Raw genomic sequence first — 21,079 nt, 5'->3', positions numbered from 1 at the left:
CCCACATATAAAGTAGCGAAAGATGGGCACAGATGTTAGCTCAGGACCAGTCTTCCTTAGCAAAAAAAGAAGAGGATTGGCAGCACATGTTAGCCTATGGCTAATCTTCCTCAAAAAACAGAAAGCTTTCCATTGTAACAGAAAAATAAAAGGTTTTTAAAAAATAAAAATTAAAAATAAACTAATGATTTTCTAGATATTGCTGTTATGCACACTCCCACAATCCTGCCAGGATCAATAATCAGTTTCTGCAAAGCTCTTGGCTTCTTCAGTTTGTAAAACCACTAGCTCACTTTATCACCACTCTAAATGACTAGGTCTGCTTATAAACAACACAAAAAATTTCCATTAAAATAACAGGCCTTTCAAATAGCTGTTCTCCTACAGACTGGCAAAGGAAAGAAAGAGCATTAAGAGAGTATTTCAAATAGGCTGATCCGTTAATGAAGGGGTGTCAAAAGTTGAGCATAATTCATGACAAATGACTGAATTTTCTCTGTTCTTCCTGGATCTCTTCACAAGAAAGATATTTCAATTTAAAAATCAACAAGTAAATGCACGGCACCTGTTTGTACTATCATTTCATTGAATTACAGTTTAATTATCAAGAACTAGGAGAAGCTCTTACTGAAATAATTCTTTTAAAGGGTGAGATTTAAAGTTTAAATAAAGCTTTTAAGAAAATGAATTTAAAAAATTAAAAAACACACCCAGAAAACAAAAACAAAAACAAAAAAAACACACCCAGAACCTGTCAATTATATCCTAGCGGGGCACCCCAACTACCCTCTCTTCAAAGCAGACAGGGCACTCAGCTAGACGGACTGTGATGTATCAGGAAATCATGGGATGTCTCAGAAACCAAGATCTTGCACGCTCGAAAAGGATCCTTACGTACTACAGACCCTGAAAGGGAAGACCTGCGGTCTGGGATCTTGTTTCAACATGATTCACATTCACCAGTTAAAAATCAAGAATTCTGTCCGTTCTTTAAGTTCATATGATCTTATCTGAGAGTGGATTTTTGCTCATGTTTTAAAATTAACTTATTTAAAAAAAGGTTTGGGAATTAAGTGACATAAGTATTGTCGCTCTTTAATAAATTTGGAACTTCAAACTTGTTAACTCCAATCATGCTTTGAAATTAAGTACTACTTTCATAATTATGCATAAAATAAACACTGATAGGGTTAAACCCAAATCTAGAAGCAGGAGTGGCTGAAACCAGGTAGTCTCATCTGACAAGGATCTGCAAAGGAAGAAAGGCTCCACTTCAGTCCTGTCATGCTCTCATTCACGCCAGAACATCTGCTGCCCTAGGTCCCTATTAGAAGACCTGGAGAAATGAAAGTCAGCAAGAGATTAGAAGAAAATAATTAAGCTGGAAATGAAGACATGTGGCACATGAATCTAACTGTGGGCAGAAAAATTCAGCATTAGGATTTGGGGAGGCATAAAGGGACCAAAATTGTGGGAGTTGGCACTCACATTAAAAGCAAACACTCCTTTATTTTGGTAGATTATTAAATTGTCAAAGTTAACAAAGTGTGTGTGTGTACACGTACATGTGCAAATATTGAGTGTGACTCAAGAGTCAACAGCACAGAAAGTTTGACCAGGAGAGTCCTGGATTTTAATGGCCTATCCCTTGTAGAAAGGCGTTTTTCTGGGCCCTGAACTCTTCTGAGAGTTGTGTGCTCGGGTTACTTCTAGCTCATATTCTGTTCGAAGAATAAGAACCGTGGGGTTTTTTTTTACTCACCTCTTGATAAATCCTAAAATGTTTCTCTCACTCTTTCCTAATTCCCCATTTTGCGTGTGAGCTAACTGTGAAATAATATCAACTTTGCTCTTTCCAAACAAAGTGCTGACATGCTATGCTGCCCAACGTCGGTGTCAAAGGAAAAGCGCTGACCTGACCTAAAATAAACTGAGAGGCATCAGCCTGGGAGCAGGATTTCTGTAGCTGACAGTTAGCAGCTCTGGCACTGGGAAAGGAACCTGCTAGGCTCAGTATTTTTCAAACTCTGTGCCCATGATGAGATAGCAACCCTGTACAACTATACATAAATAGAATTAAAGATACATAAAAAAGCTATGTACCTGAAACAAAAATATGTACCTGAAACAAAAGTTTTCTAAAACAATACTTACCGTGGCATTCCATTTTCTTTTCTATTTTTCAGTTTCGTTTTTTAAAAAAATATTGCATTGTATTGATACAATTGTACTGATTTCATGACGTACAACTGGGGTGGTGAGAATCACAGTTTAAAAACTGCTACTCTGTTCTATCCATTTTACAATGAAGGAAAGAATCAAGTGGAAGTGGGGAGACTCTTTAGTTGTGGGATTTTGGCATTCACACTAAAGGGAAAGGAAGCACCACAGGTCCCTCCCTGAAAGAGACAGCCAACTACAGCAGGGCCACTGTATTGCCAGGCTGCCGAGCTGGCGGGACGCGAGCTGGAAGGCTGGAGAGGCACCACGTTGAGTGTGACTGCACCTCTGCGCCTTTATCCCTGAGTTGGCTGGTGGGAAATACGGTCAATGGACATACTGTTTTACTTGAACATTGAGGTCGGAGAATTTGCTTTCAAATCTAAGAACAGCTGTCAAAGAGAAAGCAAACTAGGTCTCGAGAGAGTAGGGAGCAGATAATGGGAGCCGACACCACAACACACACTTAGTAGACAGTTCAAATTAAAAATTTAATGAGAAGCCATACCTTTTTAGATTTATTTTGGAGGGTATATCCTCTGTACCAACCTGTCAAGGTATAAGAGAACACAAAATCCTTTATGTTATCTAGGATAATATAAAGATATTAGCAATATACATCTTCATATTCTCTTGGAATACTAGGATGGAATCCAAGAGACAATTAGCAGACAATATACTAGAACATGCACATTTTGGCTTATTACACACTAAAAGTCTAGATCTCTTTTAGAGCTTTCAAAAATGACAGGTTTAGGAAGCATAATTCTGTGAGGAAAATAAAGCTTAAGGATTTAAAATTTACTTAGACCCACACTTCATCTCTACTCCCTCGGAGAAAGGATAGAACAAAAAAACAAGAGAGAAAGCAGCTCAAGCTCTTAACATTTTCATACCTCACATCATTCAGTAAGTGTTTTTGCATAAATGAATATGGACTTTCATCCACATATATACATTCTACAGGTCACTTTATACTATTAAAGTAGACATTTTAAAAGAATTTATATATTCTCTCTCTCTTTTCTAAGTTCAAGGTTAAGAACTACTATTCTGGAACAATTTTGAATTGGAATAGCAAATCTCATATATATCAATATTTGTACCTAAAAAAAAGGAAACAAATAATAAAACAACATTGTAAACAATTCTTGGTGGTGCTAAAAGCACTGCCCCAACATAAGAAGATGGTATGTGTTTCCTTATGAGGCTTTTAGTAAAGGCTTTAATTTCCTTTTAAAAATTCCAATAAATACATATACCTATGAATGTTTTCCCACCCTTTACCTTGTGAAGGAGTAAATAATTTAATCTGTCCATAAACAGATGTTTTCTATTAAATATTTATTGAACACTTACTATAGGTAATTCACTGTAAGAATTGTCTTCATTCCCCAATGCCCCTAGGCATTAATGTGGTCGTCTTGCCTAAGTAAACCCTGTGGTAAGTGGTACAAACATATAAAGGAGCCATATACACATAGTGAATGCATGCAAACTATAATTAAAACTTCAGACATCTGCCAGTAGGGTTCTAGAACTCTCTTGTAATTTGTGCTATATGAAATCATCCAGAAAATAGACATACAATCTATTTTGGACATGTTTCAAGAAGAAAGTTGAATTTACCTTCACTGGACATGGATTTAATAATATTTTCACCAATTTTAAATTCTCAGTATTCAAAAATTTAAAGGATTTTTCTACTTTTTACATGGAGGAATAGAGTATTATGCTGTGGAATTGTTATAGGTTGCATCAAGGCCCATGGTTGAGAAAAAGATATTTGCACAGGAAACACTGCTGCCAATCGAGGGTGGCAAAGGGCACAAGAGAGCCAGGTGTAAGAACACCAAGCTGAACATTTCCCCCCCAGCTCTCAAGAGTCTTTACCACCTGTATGCACTTGCTTGGTCCTGTAAACACCTGAAAATGGTTTTTGCATGAACGAATGGCTTCAACTTCATCCTGAGATGGGGGAAAGGGAGGCAAGCTGAGAAATAATACTTTAGTCTCTTCCAAGTGGTTTTCTTCTCTCTATGTCCTATAAAACCGAGATGTTACAATAAAGACTTTGCTCCACTTTCAGAGAGGAATTTATCTTAGTTTTGTAAAGAGTATTTTTTGCACAGCCATTCATCACAGAATTATGCTTCCTAAACTTGTCATTTTTGAAAACTTTTTTTACCTCCTAAGTCTTCTCTAGAACTGTAGTGTGTATGGTGTAGTATAGCCCCTATCTAAGGGCACAAAATGACCACGCTGAATTTGTCCAAGTGAATGTTCATGGTCCTTGGCACTAGGTAGTAGCAGAAGACCGTCTATTTCCGGAGTTTTAATCATAGACTATTGGGACTCCATAAATTCAAATGCCCGTAAATGCAAGGGATATGCTAATAGTTCAAGGGTCTGTTTGCTCATTTCCACATTACAAACTGGGGTTGCGATACAAGCAAGAATGCGATTTTCCTATTAATCCTAATATTTAAAGCAAGATAATTGTAGTTAAATATGGTATGCTATCAGGCTTCTGAATGCATCATGATGCAAAGAGGTGGTGAAGGGTCTATCAACAAGCAGCTATAATCAGTGAGTAGTGTGAAATGATGGAAATCGCAGATGCTTTCTTAAGTTAGTTCATTATTAAAACGAAGGGACTGGAGGGAGGTTAGTCCAGAGGGCAAGTCTTACCTACATTTAGGTGAAATGAAAGTCTCAAAAAAACTTATAGCAACCATGGTGGACATCAAAAGTGACTCTATGCTAAGGGTTGTTCTTCCATTAGGGAAATGCGCCATTTCTGTTTTCATGGGACTGTCCCAAACCAGAATAAAAATCTGTCCCCTACGATTTGAAAACATCAGAGTTCCTAATTCCTGCTTTCTTTCTGTAGTTTCTCAGATAATCTCCCCCAGTCAGGACTCCATCATGTGCTCCATTTCACCTTGCCTGTCCAAATGTATCTCGGGCTACTGCACACTTTTTGGCTCCACACAACAGGTCCTTTACTCAGTTCTTCTCCCCTCTACCTGCAGCATTTGACAAAGATTTGTTAAGCACTAGTTTAGGCACCATGGGTGTAGCAGAGAGCAGGAGTTATCGTGAAGATTACACTCTAATGTAAAAAAAGAGAAGACATAAATAATATGATCTCAGATAATAACAGTGCTAGGAAGAAGTGCTCAAGGAGAGTAACACGGCAGAGAATGACTGGTAACACGGGACATTACTTTAGATGAGGTAATCAAGAATCCTCTGGCCCAGTGGTTAAAATTCTGCGCACTCCACTTCAGCAGCCCAGTTTCGCGGGCTCAGATCCCAGGTGTGGACCTACCCCACTCATTGGCCATGCTACAGAGGCATCCCACATACAAAAAGTAGAGGAAGACTGGCACAGATGTTAGCTCAGTGCTAATCTTCCTCGCCAATAATAATAATAATAATAATAATCACTCTGAGAGGCTAAACAGAACCAGTCACGAGAGGACAGAAGGCAATAAGAAGGTGGTTAGAGATAGGCATGATTCTCAACCCTGACTGACCATTAGATTCACCAGGGAACTTTTTTTTTTAAAGATTTTACTTTTCCTTTTTCTCCCAAAGCCTCCCGGTACATAGTTTTTTAGTTGTGAGTCCTTCTAGTTGTGGCATGTGGGACACTGCCTCAACATCGCCTGATGAGTGGTGCCATGTCTGTGCCCAGGATTCCAACTGGGGAAATCCTGGGCCACTGGAGCAGAGCGCGCGAACTTAACCACTCAGCCACAGGGCCGGCCCCACCAGGGAACTTTTAAAAATACTGATGCCTGGGCCACATCCCCAAACATTCTGATTTAATGGGACCCGGGTGGAGCCCAGACTTAGTGCTTCTAAAAAGTTCCTCTGGTGACGCTAGCGTGCAGCCAGGACTGATTACCACATACACAGGTATTATACACCATGGAGGAATTTGGATTTTATTCTTAGCACAATGGGAAGCCACTGGAGGATTCTAAATGAGATCACACCTGGTGCTTTTCAAAGATCATGCTGGCTGCTCTATGTAAAAGGACGGTGGGAGGTGAGACATCGTGGAAAGAGGAACATCAGTGAGGAGACTAGTAGGTGCAGCGAAAATGGGGTGAGATGAAAAGATGCAGGACATATTCTGAATCAACAGGAGTTGCTCATGAGTTAGCTGGGAACAGCCATGAATAGGGAGAGGAAAGGCAAAGAGTCAAGGGCATTTAGATCTTGAGCTTAAGCAAATGAGTGGACAGTATTACTGTCTATATAGGAAGATTGAAAAAAAGAAGACATTGGGGAATGGGAGACAGAACAAAGAGACATATCCTGGCCCTTCTGCTTCCCTTCCTGAATGACAGAGCTCTGAGCCATTAGGCAGCACAGGGCAACTTAGGCATTTGCAAAGGTGGCGAGGGAGGGAGGGCAGCCACACATGGAGCATCAGAGCCTAAGCAGGGCAAGGAGAAGAGCATCCACACATGGGACTTAGGGATGGGGGATGGTGGACTGACATGGGCGATCAGAGCAAGAACAGGCTGAGGAGGATGTCCACGTGGGAGAAGGTGTGGTAATGAAGATGGAGATTGGTTACGTACTGGGGAATTGACCAAATAAATAAATATACCAGGAATATTGGAAGCCAGGTTTCTCACTGTCATAGAAGGGAGTTGTAAGCACAGAAAGGGAAAAACTAGAATGAACTCTGTGATGCTGGACTGGAATCGACAGTATCCACGTTTGCTCAGAACTTTTAAAATACATAGGTCAAAATTAATAAAGATGTTTATCTATATTTATGCACACATGCAAATCATCCCCAGTTCTTATTCTTCTGATGCTGATACAGATGATGGAGATCTCAGAAAAGGAGCTATGTAATTGGCATGGAGTGCAACCAGTCCAAAATGAAGCAGCAGGACAGAGGAATCCGTGAGGAACAAATCCAAGACAGAAAATGGAAGCGAGAAATCAGCTAATTTGTCTGAATATATTAGGAGGTAAAGAGTTCTGTCAGAAAGTCTAGATACGAAACAGAGGTAGGTCCATAGAGAACCAAGAAAAAAAGAACATATACCTCTAGAAAAACATATTCTTTGATAGGAAATGTAATCAAAGTATATTCCACAGCCTCTGCTGCTTATACTACATAAGCATAATAATTTAAATAATAACTATCAAAAAACAAAAAAAAATTATGTTTCTATATTGATCTGTGTTAGATATGTATAGATCTGTATAGAAGCACAGCTATTTAGAAGTGAAAAGGTAGGGGCTAGCCCTGTGGCCGAGTGGTTAAGTTCGCACGCTCCGCTTTGGCAGCCCAGGGTTTCGCCGGTTCGGATCCTGGGCACAGACATGTCACCACTCATCAGGCCATGCTGAGGCGGCATCCCACATGCCACAACTAGAAGAACCCACAACCAAAATATACAACTATGTACTGGGGGGCTTTGGGAAGAAAAAGGAAAAATTTAAAAAATCTAAAAAAAAAAAAAGAAATGAAAAGGTATATACCACAAAAATTGACGGAATTGAAAGTGAAATCAGAAACCAAAAGGAGCTAGGAAGCGACTGCTGTTTTTCCTTATAAACTTTGTAAAAATGATTTGACCTTTAAAATTATGTACATTTATGACATGGTAAGAATAAAAATTTTTAAAAGTGCAGCTGATAAATCCGGGTAAGCCAGGACTAGACAAAGGCAAAATTATAGGGAAAGAAAACAGATCAGTAGTTGCCAAGAGCTGAGGGTGGCGTGGGGTTGATTACAAAGGGACAAGGGAGAATGTTGGGGAACTGACAGAATTGTTCTTTATCTTGGTGGTGGTGGTGTTTCATGACTGTGTGTATTTGTCAAAACCTGCAGTACTATACACTAAATAACGTGAATTTTAGTCAATGTAAATTACATTAAAAAAAAGACATCAGGGTCCTGGCCTGGTGGCATAGTGGTTAAGTTCCTGTGCTCTCCTGCCACAGCCCGGTGTTCGCAGGTTTGGATCCCAGGCATGGACCTACACACTGCTCATCTAGCCATGCTGTGGCAGCGTTCTATATACAAAATAGTGGAAGACTGGCACAGATGTTAGCTAAGGGACAATTTTCCTCAAACAAAGAGAGGAAGGTTGTAAACAGATGTTAGCTCGGGGGCAATCTCCCTCACCAAAAAAAAAAAAGACGACATTAGATAGTACTACATACCCACTAGAATGGCTAAAGTTAAAAAGACTGACTGAACCAAGTGTTGTAAGGATATGGGCCAACTGGAACTCTCTTACATTGCAGGCAGCTTCTTACAAAGTTAAACATACACATGACCTATGACCTGGCAATAGACCCACTCCTAAGGATTTACTCACGAGCAGTGAAAACCTACATCCATAAAAAATACTTCACAAGAATGTTTATCAAAGCTTCATTCTTAATAGCCAAAAACTGAAACCCATTGAAATGGACATCAATAGGAGTGTCAACAAACAAATCAAAATGTTTCCATATAATAGAGTATTACTTGGCAATAAAAAGGACCGAATTACTGTATATGCAATATCATGGATGAACCTAAAAAATACTATGTTGAATGAAAGAATCCAAACACAACAGATATAAGTAATTCTATTTACACAGGCGCACTAATCAATGGTGATCTAAATTCAAACAGTAGTTGTTTTTGGGGGGGTGAGAACTGTGTGGAAGAAGACAACAGGGAACTTTCCGGGGCAGTGGAAATGTTCTATATCTTGACTGGAGTATTAGGTACATGGGGTGCACTCATTTGTTAAAATTCATTGAATTGTATATCTAAGATAAGTAGATATTCCACTGCATATAAATTTTATTACAATTGTGAAGAACCATACAAAAATTTACACCATCAAATGAACATTACAAAGTAACCACTTCAAAGTGCCATACAATTCAACGATAATAGCATTCTCAAATATTATTTGCTATCTTTGTCTGAAACTGCCTGTGAAACCAGTTTGAGTCGTGTATCACAGAACCATCTGTCCATTACTTTTACCTCGTACTGCACCTCCCCAAAGACATCATTTATTTGAATTACTCACTTCATGCTCCAAAACTGATTCTGAATGAATTTTGCTATTTCCAAAAGTTCAATCACAGATTGGAAATTCATTTATTCATTTAAAGAGAGATGCTAGGAGAGCGTGATATATAACATCTCCTCCTTCTTAGTCTTATAATGAGAAGTGAAAAACACAAACATCTAAACACACAAGCAAATAAAGTAATTTCACATAAGGCTAAAATTTATGAAAGAATCAAGGAGGGTAATGTGGGAAAGGGACAAGTAGGGGTGTGGCTACTTTAGAAAGTGTGGTTAGAAAATTCTCCCTGAGGGGGTCCACAGGAGCTCAGGAGTTATATTACTAATGTGGCCATTCATTTATTATACATAAAAACACGTATTGAACACCCGTGCCAGACACTATCTTCAAGGAAGAAGGAAACAGATCCATAAACAAATACAAAAGGGCCTTTAATGGTAATGCTTGGAGACAGTGGCACACAAAAGGAAGGTTATGAATATGCTAAAGACTCAGAAGGCAATTACTGAAGGGGACTCTGAAGATCTTTTGAACCATAAAAGCATCATCTAGATGTGGAAGTTATGAGTGTTTTATAAAATCTCTCATAATTTTGCAGTCCCAAGATAAATTAGTTTCCTCTCCCCCTAGATCAATAAACTATTTCTTATTGTAGTAAAATATACATAACATAAAACTTACCATTTTAACCATTTTTAAGTGTACAGTTCAGTGGCATTAAGTACATTCACACTGATGTACAACCATAAATAATTTTTGACCTCCCAGGAATTAAAGACAAGAAACAGACAGGGAGCCGTGGTCTCTCTGCATCCTCATTGCATGTGTCGTATGGGGGGCCGGGGGCGTTCCACAGAGGAGGAGCAGGTGCTAAATCCTGTTGTTTTCCTTTAAGAGTCACAGGACAGGCCTGGTAGCTTGCTGGGTAAAGCACAGCTAATTAGGCCAAGGTCAAATGTTCCATCCCCTGTGGGCCAGGTAGACTAGACCAGAGCCTGCCCTTCTCAAAGAGATGCCTGCGGTCCCTTCCTCCAGGGAAGCCGATAAGCAGCGACTGCTGGAGCAAACCCCTCCCAGGACAGACAGGAAAGGATCTGGTTGCAGGACCTTTGTCCATGGGCAGCACAGAGCCTCAGGATTCAGGACTGACCGTCTCCCTGGGGCTTTGAAAATCAGCTCAAAGGCAGAAAGTAAAAGGATGCCAAAGTGAAAGGATGCAAAGTCGGTAAAAGATGATTCTATTCTTTTGTACCTTTCTGTGAGACAAGTCAGTCTTCCCAGTTAATTATCTTCACTCAGTTTTGTGCCTTTGAGACAGGCAGACAGTAGATGTTGGAACTTCGAGCTCCAAAGGAACTCAGAGTTCACCGAATCTAACACTCTCACTTAAAAAAGAGGAAACATAGGCAAGAAATTTAAAAAGCTGGCCAAAGTCAACCAGTGACTCACTGTTGAAGCTGGGGGGGCAACCCAGGTCTCCTTCCTCCCAGTTCCCCCTGCTCTCTCCCCTCTGCCACTCCCCTCCACGGCCGTGCTGCGGGGACAGTGAACAGGACCCTTGCTCAGGGCAGGGGAGCTTGGCCACGGAATCCTATCAATATAAAAAACGCATGCACAAGCATGCCAGTAAGTGGGAAAGAAAGAGATGTGGTTTCCATCTTTCACTTTACTTCTTGAATGAACAAGAAAGAGACCTGTCTGTGGTGCCTGGCACATCACAGGCATTCAGTAAACTTTTAATGAATCTATTAATGAGGAAGAGAAGGTCTCCTTGAGCTAGTGGCCATGGACAGAACAGACGGATGCGAGGAGTGCATGATAAAATCGGCACCTTCAAGCCGCGGTCTGAGTGTGAGGTCCGAGAGACCCTTCTTCTGTCTCCCTGGGATCCCACAGCCAGTGGGCAGAGCTGGGCGGGGCCCGAGCACATGCCTAGGAGGCCAGAATGTCCAGAAGAGAAGAGGCACTCCTGCTTATGAAGAGAACCCCTTAAATCAAAAGGCCTGGGTCTCCATCCTGGTTTTCTGCTTATCGGTTCCGTGGGACTCCATTTCTTCAATTATTAATTTAAAGTAATCAAGGCTTTGATCTCTTAAATTTCTTTCCACAAAACACTCTATTTTTTTTTTTTCATTTCATTACCTCATAAAATCTAACTCCATAGCTAAAAATACCGAGGTTTCTTCTGGCTGCCAACAATAGATGGGAATGTCAGAGACTTCTACTTTCAACCAGCAAACACCCTTAGACAGGCAGAGGGACCTGGTCCAGGTGGTGGTGGGGAGGAGCGGATCCAAATCACAGCTGACAGAACAGAACGGGGAGACGACACATGCAAACGTCCACTGCAAAACCAGGAAAGCTCTCTGTGAACTCAGATACCCTGAAGCTCGGTGGGAGGAGGAAATAACATTTCCTCTAGTCTAATCAACATCATCACCTGGCTTGCCAATTCCCTTCTCATTTTCTGAATGTGGCTTTTTCTTTCCTTTTTAAAGCAAAGTAACCCTGCCAGCAGTTAGTCCTTCTTGCTATTGGCTCTAATTTCCCTCTCCTGTGATGCGTTTCTCTAACTTACCCAACCAGCTCAAGGAAGCTGAAATGATAAGATGCAGCACACAGTTTTATCAGTGGTAGCAATGAATTTGCTGCGACTCAATTCTTATACTGGTTTTGTTACCATCAGCACCAAGTTGCAGGATGGATGAAAAAGGGGTGAGGGTTCTGAGTGAGGAATCAATTAACCAAGCAAGATATATTTCAAGAGGCCCACTTTTATAAAGCACTCTGCTAGGCTCTGTGGGAGTCTGAGAGTATAATAAACCCCAACAGCTGATCTCAAAGACTTTCTAATCTGCTTGCTAGTGGAACAGAGAGACACAGGTGAGAGGAAGACACAAACCTGCATGTCCAGCTTGCCAGGATTTCTGGAATTTCAGTGCAGGCTGCTCTTTTCATGAAACCACCTAAGCTTCCTGAGAAGGACACGGAGATTAGAGGAGAGATAAAGGCTGCCTTGACTTCTGAAGGGGCAGAGGAGACCCCCATAAGATAGGAAACTAATAGCATGCAGAGGTGCTGGAAATATGTGTGCCTTAGCTCAGACAACGAGTCAGGTGAAGTGAGGAACGCGCTCCAATGTGACTGACACTGCACTGTCCCTGAGACCCACTCGGTCACTAAGAAACTTGCTTCGAGTTCCTCAATGGACTGCCTCCTAAAAATGAAAGAGCAAGGCTATACTTTCAGACTCTAAACGTGAACCACGGGGTCCCACTTTGAGGACCCAGACAGTCAGGGGTGAGACGCTGTGAGGGGCATGACAGATCAGCAGTGTCAGAAGAGGAGGTGGAGCCCAGTAGCAGCGCCAGCATAAGAGGCCTAGTGGCAAAAGACAAGAAGCAAGAGCGAGAATACAAAGCACATGGGACCTCCCGAGAGTGTCACAGCCAAAGGCTGGGTTCAACACCCACAGGCAGGAGGGACCACTGGGGACATGAGCTGTACATTCACTGCCACAGACACACAGGGAGGGAGAGCCTGTTATACGCAGGGAAGTCGGAGACCCCTCCAGAGACCTCTCTGCTTATGTTCCCTCCCTGGCCCACCTGCCACACCTCAGGCGGTTGCACAAACCGTCAGGAATGGTGGCCCTCTGCCTCAGCAATTCTTCCCCGGAGTGTGTGGGAAGCAGGAGGGGCGCCAGTCTCTCTGGGTGGGGGATGATTCTGCCACACTCCCTGAGAACAGACGTGCCTACCTGCTCAGAGCGAGTCAGCCGTTGAAAACGGGCGGCAGGCGAGGTGTGGAGGGCAGACGAGGCAGCGGGCGCTAGGGTGAAGCGGGCCCAAGCGCACCGTGTGCTCAGGGGCGGCAGGGAGCCTCCAAGCCAGAGCGGAGTTTGGGTGGAAGAGCCAGGGAGGGAAGCAAGTTTAGAAAGAGCCCCCCAACACAGACACATCTGGGGTGTGGGAAACTTGTCTCACAGCTATTTGAAAAGAGAAAGAGCCTCACTTCCTTTGGAAAATTGTACGTTACATCCAAAGTAGAAGTGTCACTTCCTGAAAGGCCTTGGGTTGTGGAAAGAACGCTCTCCTCGGATTCACGAAGGGAATCAGCTCTACCATTTGTGAACGTCTTCCAGTTTCTCACCCCCGACTCTCATGTTCATTAAACTAGCATTAGTAACGCTGATCTCCCAGGATTGTAAGAACTGAGCTGAGTCTATCAAAGCCTAGCTCAACGCCTGGCACAGAGCGGCGTGTAGAATGCCAGAAATATCTGAACCCGAGGGTACTCAATGCCACAATCCAATCCACAATGCTCCTTCTCTCAGGGCCATCGTCTGATTCCCATGCTGACAACAGAAGGAGACTCTATTTGGAATTCTCTTGCATTTGTTTTCTGAAGCATGTGTCTATGCTCCCTAGAAAAAGGAGCAGAACCTCTCTGAATTGTTCTTAAATTACTGACAATGAAGGAAGCTGAAGTATAGACATGAGCAGCCGGAATGCCACGCTGGGAGGAGGCTCCGCTCCAGAGCTCCAGAAGATGTACTTTTATTGTCTGACAGAATAAATTTCCTGCCCCAAGAAATGGTATAAAAGATGACTTTAAGGGAAAGAGAAGAAGAAGAAGTAGAAGAAACAACTTGGGTGATAGGAAAACCACATGACAGCGGCTAGAATAATGGAGAAACGTGGTGCTGGATGACCCAGGGCCTGAGCAGGACTGAATGCAGCCAAAATGGACTCAAGGGCGACCAAAATAGGTTATTCTAAGGCCTGACGTAACATTCAGTGCTCAATGAATCTGACAATAAGACTAATTAAAAAAAAATTCTTCCTCCAAACCCCTCCCATTTCTTCAAGTCCAACTACAATATCAGATTCTTAAACTTGCATGGTGAAAACTAAGCAAGCGTTCAAGGTTAGGAATTTTGTGTTAATTGTTCCTGCCAATGAGAGGATGGACAAAATTGCTAGACATAGTTGTTTAAAACCTTATATTCCTATTGTCAAATTCAAATGCATACACCTTTAACATTCTTGTTCAGATGACAAGTTTTGGGGACACATACACAGAATATAAGGGTTAGACTAAGACTCTTTGTTTAACAAGAAGTCTTTCCTGTCTTGCCCTGTCCACATCTCTTTGTAGTCTGAGTTCCAACTGGAGGAGAGGCAAGCAAAAGGACCGTCGTTCTCACGGGCTTGTAAGACTCATCTGCAGCACACGAGTTTTTCAGGCAGCATGTTTTCTGTTCGTGTGACACTTTCTGTGGCACGATTTGCCTCCGTGGGTTGAATAAGATGGGGGCACTCGAGCACAGAGTTAATATTTATGAGGCATATGTCTCCCTCTATGCTTTTAAAGATCGTAACTCTTCTATTACTATGAGCAAAGCAGAGGCATACATCATATAACCTTCTCTCTCCAGATATAAGCAAAAGGAGAAATATCTTTTTCCTATTTGCCCTCAATCAATTTTGAACTTTCCTCTAGGACTTTCTCCTCACAGTAATCCTTATCTGAGTCCTACCCAGCGCCACAGTGGCATCATGTTTCACAATGGGAATAAGATGCCTAAGGCATTTTTGATAAAAGTGACACACCAAATAATGTGAATGGCCCCGCCATCAGAGGTGTGAAATTGGCCATGAGTGGGCATGTATGTACATGGGATGGAAGGAGCTTGCCCACTACTTTGTCCCCTTCTCGACCCCTTGATCCCACCAAGATCCCTTGGAGATCAAAACTTATGGGACACCAAAGGTGCATGAGAACATTCCTCCAGAGCATTCCCCAAAACATCTTTGCTTTAGGTGCATGGGCAGCTGCCCAAATGGGCCGACTGCAAGTAGCAGTTCATGACGAAGTAACTGAATGAAGGCACCACTCAGGTAGGGTTCTGATCCCTACCTAGAAGATCTCATATACGCCCATAGGCAAATAACATAAATTTTACAGAAGGAAGTTCAAACGTATCTCAAAAGAAAAACAAGAGAAGTCATATTCTTTTTGATAAGATTACATCTGAGATGTGAATTTTCACCAGCTCTACTTTTTTTTTTCCTGCTTTTTTTCCTTCCCAAATGCCCCCAGTACATAGTTGTGTATTTTAGTTATGGGTCCTTCTAGTTGTGGCATGTGGGACACCACCTCATCGTGGCCTACTGAGCGGTGCCATGTCCACACCCAGGATCTGAACCCTGGGCCGCTGAAGAGAAGTGTGCGAACTTAACCACTCGGCCACGGGGCCAGCCCCTCACCAGCTCTACTTTTTAATTAGTTTTTCTTGTCAGCACACTCCTACTGCTACACACATCTTTTGAAAAACACATCTCAGGAACATCTGTGCCCAGCAGTGATAGCTGACAAACTGTACTTAAGGTAAAGGTCAAAGAGATGTGGGAAGTGACCGGCACTCTCAACAAAATGCCACACAGCCTAATCTGCTTTCAAGACTAGTGCCATAATGTTCACACGCAGTCCTTGTCATAAAATCCAAGCTGTTGGGCTCCCTGCCTCTGACGTTTGTGAAAGGCCCTGTTTTTATAACTACAACATGGTGAGTGCTGAATTACAATAAACTTTTAATTATCTTGACTAATTGGGTAACGAAAGTAAATGAAAGTCACGAATACATCAAATACCTTATTTCAGCATATACCCAGTCAACTTTTACACATTCTGTTAATAACTGATTTTTAAAAATCAATTTTGATTTTCTTTGTCTCTCACTCATCTTATGACCACTGGGCGTGGTTGACCAAATAGAGAAGGAAATGAATAGAAAAGAGAAACAATAAAGGGATGTCAAGGTACCAGGCTGACTAATTATTACACAGGATAGGCAGATGTGACACTCCATCTTCTCGAATCGGATGCTCTGAAAGAGTCCGACACGACCTTACTGTATCATATAGTCCAACGCAGGGTTTCTATTACCTCACCTCAGAAAGATGCTTATTAACCCTCTGCTTTGAAAAAAATCTTCAAACGCACTCTTTTTTATGTCTCTGTTAGAAATTTTTGTCAGCTATGGAGCCAAAATTCAGTCCCACGTAACTTTACCTACCCGTCATAATACTGCCCTCTATTCTTACTCAAAAAAGCCTGCTTTATAAAGATGAGATTCAAAACATGTACAACTCAAGTCATAATCCATTTTTATTTCTTTTCATATTATAAGGGAGTGAATTTCTTGATTAAGGTGCATTTTAAAACTGGCCTTATTCTACACAGAAGAAATAACACAGATATGTTGGAGGCCTCCTCTATATACATGCACAAATGCTTCTTTTTATTTCTTTCAACTTTTCAGGATTGCCAACTTCCTCTGGTTCCAATTCGACTGTTCGTGCAATCCTTTGGGTCTTTACAAATTATACTGAAGTAATACAAAACGCTATGCTGTGCCTGCCTCTGCAGAGCTTGGAACGCCTTTGAGACATTATCTCATTTTGTTATTTCCAACGGGGGCCAATTGTGTTATGTTTACCCCAGAAATCACTGTTAATACCAGCCACCCTCTCTTGAGCTTGTGAGTGGTTTATGAGCTGAAAATGAGCTAACCGATGGCTATGAATCAAAGGCAGGAAACCAGTACCCCTTGGTGGAACAGACCCTGCCGTGCAATCACCTGTGACTGGAATCTGGTTAATCACAGGAGAGGAGAGCCTCATGGTAGCAGGGATGCTGAAACCTTAGTGTTCAAAGCACTTTCCTTTCATCACTTTCAATTCAGAAGTGACCCGATTTTAGATGAAATGACCCAGACACGAAGAGAGTTTAAGTGTCCTGCCCAAGGACGGTTAACCCAGAGAGGGACAAAACTATCTAATCTACGGCCGTCCATCTCCTTCCCCCGCCCCATCTCTCTCAACAACCTCTGCTCTTTTCTGCCCATAGCTCTTATAAGTATCTGAGCTTTTTCTGTTTACTTACTTTCTTCACTTGTTTTTGTCTACTCCTTGAATGAAAACCCTATGAGAGCAGGAACCTTGCTGCTTTGTCACTCCGTTGACTTCAGTGCATAGAACATCTTTCGTGCTCGATAAATGTACTTGACACATAATAAGAGCATAAAATTTGCTAAGCAAGTACTGTTGAATGAATCAATGACCACAACTGGATCTCCTTTTCAGCCATGCCTATGGATCTAGGGTGGGAAAGAACACTCAAGATGGAGAACAGTTGTCTCCATCTGTTGCTAATTCCCTTGTCTGGTTAAAGAAGCAAAGACGTGGCAATGACTATGGGTAGGCCAGTGCCAAAGCTGAAGAAAGGCAAGGACGTTTGCTTCAGTCCTTGAGGATGTGGTCCCTGAAAAAGTCTCTGGAGGCAAATAATTCTTGGGGGCCTATAAAAGAAGAGCAGGATATAGCTTCTCCATCAATTCTACTCCCTTCCCTCATTTTTAATAGCAAATGAAGATCAGGGGCAAGGTCACAGAAAGAAACTGGTGATAAGGGATGAGGGAAAGAAGCCCTCTCTGTGGGTGATGGTCTCCTATTCTGAAGCCAAAAATTCAAGCCATCAGTCTGGTGGGTCCCCAAAGAGTTAAACCAGAGTTCCCACATGACCCAGCAGTTCCACTCCCAGGCATATACCCAAGAGAAAGGAAAACATACGTCTACCCAAAAACACGTACACCAATGTTGATAGCAGCACTATTTACAACAGTTGACAAGTATAAGCAACCCAAATGTCCATTAACCGATGAATGGATAAACAAAATGTGATACATGCATACAATGAATATTATTCAGCAATACAAAGATGTAAGTACTGACACAGCTACAATACAGATGAGCCTCAAAAACATTATGCTAAGTAGAAGTCAGTCACAAAGGATCACATACTACATGATATGTCCAGAATAGGCAAATCTGTAGAGACAGAAGTTAGGTTGGTGGTTGCCTGGAGCTGGGGGGTAATGACCACTAATGGGTACAGGGTTTCTTTTAGGAATAATGAAAATGTTCTGAAAGTAGACAGTGATGATGATTGCCCAACCCTGTGAATGGTGTACTTTGTAAATAATCACTGAATTGTAGACTTTAAATGGGTCAATTGTATGGTATTTGAAATATATCTCAATAAAGCTGGTATTAAAAAAAAAAAAGCTCCTGCAGTAACTCCTTCCGCAGTCTACACAGGGCAGGGACATGTTGGAGCCCCCTGTATTTCCCTCAGGAGAGCAGACAAGCAGTGCAACCCTGTAATATCGGGGGTTTCGTGGAGGTGACCCCACCCCCCCTTACTCTCCACACTCGCTTGCCTTACTCTAACAGGCTTGCCCTAGTCTTCTATTTTATCTTCCCTCATTCAACAGACTTTTGCTGAGCACCTCCTGTATGCCAGGGGCTACGCTAGGCACGGGCCCTGCAGACAAAGAGAGAGCAGGCTCTGCTCTGCCTTCAAAGAGTTATCACTTTCGTAATTATTCATTCAACCACAGGGCAGGAAACAGCCAGAGGAGAGCCCTAAGTGGTATTCTGCCATGGGCAGAAAAGGGCAGAAAAGAATTTTTCGTGTCTGGGTTCCAGAAAGGTGGACTCATGTCCACACCGGAAAAGGACGCATGGGTCTGGTATGCAAATCTCAAAGGTGGGGCGGGGCACTGTGCAGGTGGGGAGCCCGGGGGTCAGATCTGACCAGAAGCCAAAGACACAAAGCCCCGGGGCCATGACAGGGTGCCAGCATCGCCCTTAAATTCCATCTGGCAAACCTGTCGGTGTTTCCACTTTGTTTATTTTTTTTAAAGGAAAGAGGAGATGGGGGAGGAGGGAGAGCACACAAGCTATTACTCAGCATTTCCATCCTGTTCGATGTTTCACAGCACTCCTGCCCTCGCTTAGTCCTGAACTGCCGAAAATAATAAAGGAATTTGAGAACCCAGCCAAGAACTCTAAGTACTTAGCAGATATAAGAACCTATCACTGCATCTGGCAAGGCGGGCACTATTAAAAAAATTAACCCGATCAAATAAACACTACTTAAAAACATAATTCAGCATAGTAATCTCTGTAATGCTGACACGTCATCCGGCGGTTAATGGTTAATGAATTCAGTAAGCTGATGGTCTAAATCTGCCCGTTCACACCTTGGCACACACCCACTTTTACAGAATGGGCACTGACTTCCTTCTTTGAGATAAAAGAATTCCATGGCTGGCATACCAAGTATTTTATGGCAGCAATTAACAAGAAAATCAGCTTCCTGCTGTCAGGACTATGCGCAAGATCACCATATTCAAGGTGCAGCATTGATAAAGTAACAGTGTTTTGTATGATTGTCTATCAGCTGGGCCAGCATTCCGGGTGAGTTGCAATACCCTAGGAGCACTGTGGCTTTTGGATTCATGCTCTGGAAGGTATTTGAAATGGATGTGCTTGTGTGTCTGTGTTTATATTTATACTCCACCAGGCTCAATGACCACCTTCACTTGTTCCACAGGAGTGCTACCTTTAGGAGTGATCACTGGTCAACTGGGAGAATACTCAGCAAAGTATAAATAGTATGCACACTTAAAATTTCCATTAATATGAATCCTATGAGACAAAGCGCTTCAATTAGCTATTTCAAAAAATATGTTGGGGTCACATAAAAAGTAAAAAAGAATTTTGAAAACGTACTTTGAAAGACATCATCTACTTTATTTCAGATAAACTCTGCACTCTTCCCTGCTACACGCTGCAGGACAATTAGAAAAGCCTGACAACACAACACACAGACACACAAACACACACACACACACACTTAAGAGCTAACATGGTAAGGTGAAGAACTGCCAGGTCAAGATCTGAAAAAGACCAAAACTTAGAGAGATGAGGTCAGCATTTGGCTTTGCTTTCCTCTTGAGGCATCTGCTGAATTAAGAAAAGGTTCCTGAATGGCTGAGAAGCTGAGAAACATTTCTGATGGCCTTGTGGGGCCAGGAGAACAAAAACTGGGGCCCTGGACTGCCAATGAGTTGGCGCTAATTTCAGACAAAATAAACTAAGGCAAAAAGCATTACTACTGATAAAGATACAGATAAATGGTTTAATAAACAGGGATTACAAGTTGGAATTGTTTAATAGAACAATTCTAAAATTGTATGCACCTAAACAGAAGTCTGAGAGTACATAAAGCAAGACACTGACATCACTGTGCAGAGACACAGACAAACTGCAATCATGGTGGAAGATTTAACATAGTTTTCTCAGTAACAAAACAGCAGAAAAAAGTTAGCATACAGCAAATTTGAAAAAAATGAGAAAAATCAGAATCTAATTTTCATCTATAGAACTTTGCACCCAAGGATCCTAAAATTTATTCTTTTCAAGCCCACATGGAAGAGTTACAAAAACTGAACATATGCCTTTTAGCTGTACAATGGAAAACTATGTGTCCATAGAGACTAATTAAGAGTGAATTAATCTGGCCCCTGACAAAGAGGTATGATTTAGTAAGGCTGAGGGGACTATTGTGTCAATATGCAAAGGAGTCTTGAGAAGATAAGCAGACTGTCCCTAGTGACTTGGTGACTTGGGGATGCCATGGAATCGATGCTTGGCTGGACCTGAGATGGAGAGTACGAAAGCAGAAGAGAGAGAATAGAGTGGGAAAAGTCCACACAGCCCTCCCTCCTTTTTCTCTGCCCCTGGGAGCTGCACAATTACACTCTGAGTTGTATGGAAGAGAGAAAGATAATACAAAACCCCGGTCCTCTGCCTACCACTGAAGGGAGGCAGCAGTAATGGCAGAGTCTTCTGTGTAATCAGGCAGAT

At 42.0% G+C, this 21,079-nt stretch overlaps 1 protein-coding gene across 3 annotated transcripts in view; it reads right to left on the bottom strand.

The window, feature by feature from the left end:
* The window catches only part of DOCK5 (dedicator of cytokinesis 5), a 202,894-nt gene that overhangs the window by 125,718 nt on the left and 56,097 nt on the right, over positions 1-21,079 (bottom strand). For all 3 annotated transcript variants that reach the window (XM_023636176.2, XM_070256397.1, XM_023636177.2), the window contains exon 3: positions 2,729-2,769. In XM_023636176.2, coding sequence (XP_023491944.1) covers positions 2,729-2,769 — 41 coding nt within the window. The remainder of the gene's footprint in view (positions 1-2,728; positions 2,770-21,079) is intronic.

The sequence above is a fragment of the Equus caballus genome, chromosome 2, assembly GCF_041296265.1.
Source record: "Equus caballus isolate H_3958 breed thoroughbred chromosome 2, TB-T2T, whole genome shotgun sequence".
Taxonomy (NCBI): domain Eukaryota; kingdom Metazoa; phylum Chordata; class Mammalia; order Perissodactyla; family Equidae; genus Equus; species Equus caballus.
The sequence above is the reverse complement of the archived record's forward strand: the minus strand, read 5'-3'. Positions and strand labels throughout refer to the sequence as shown.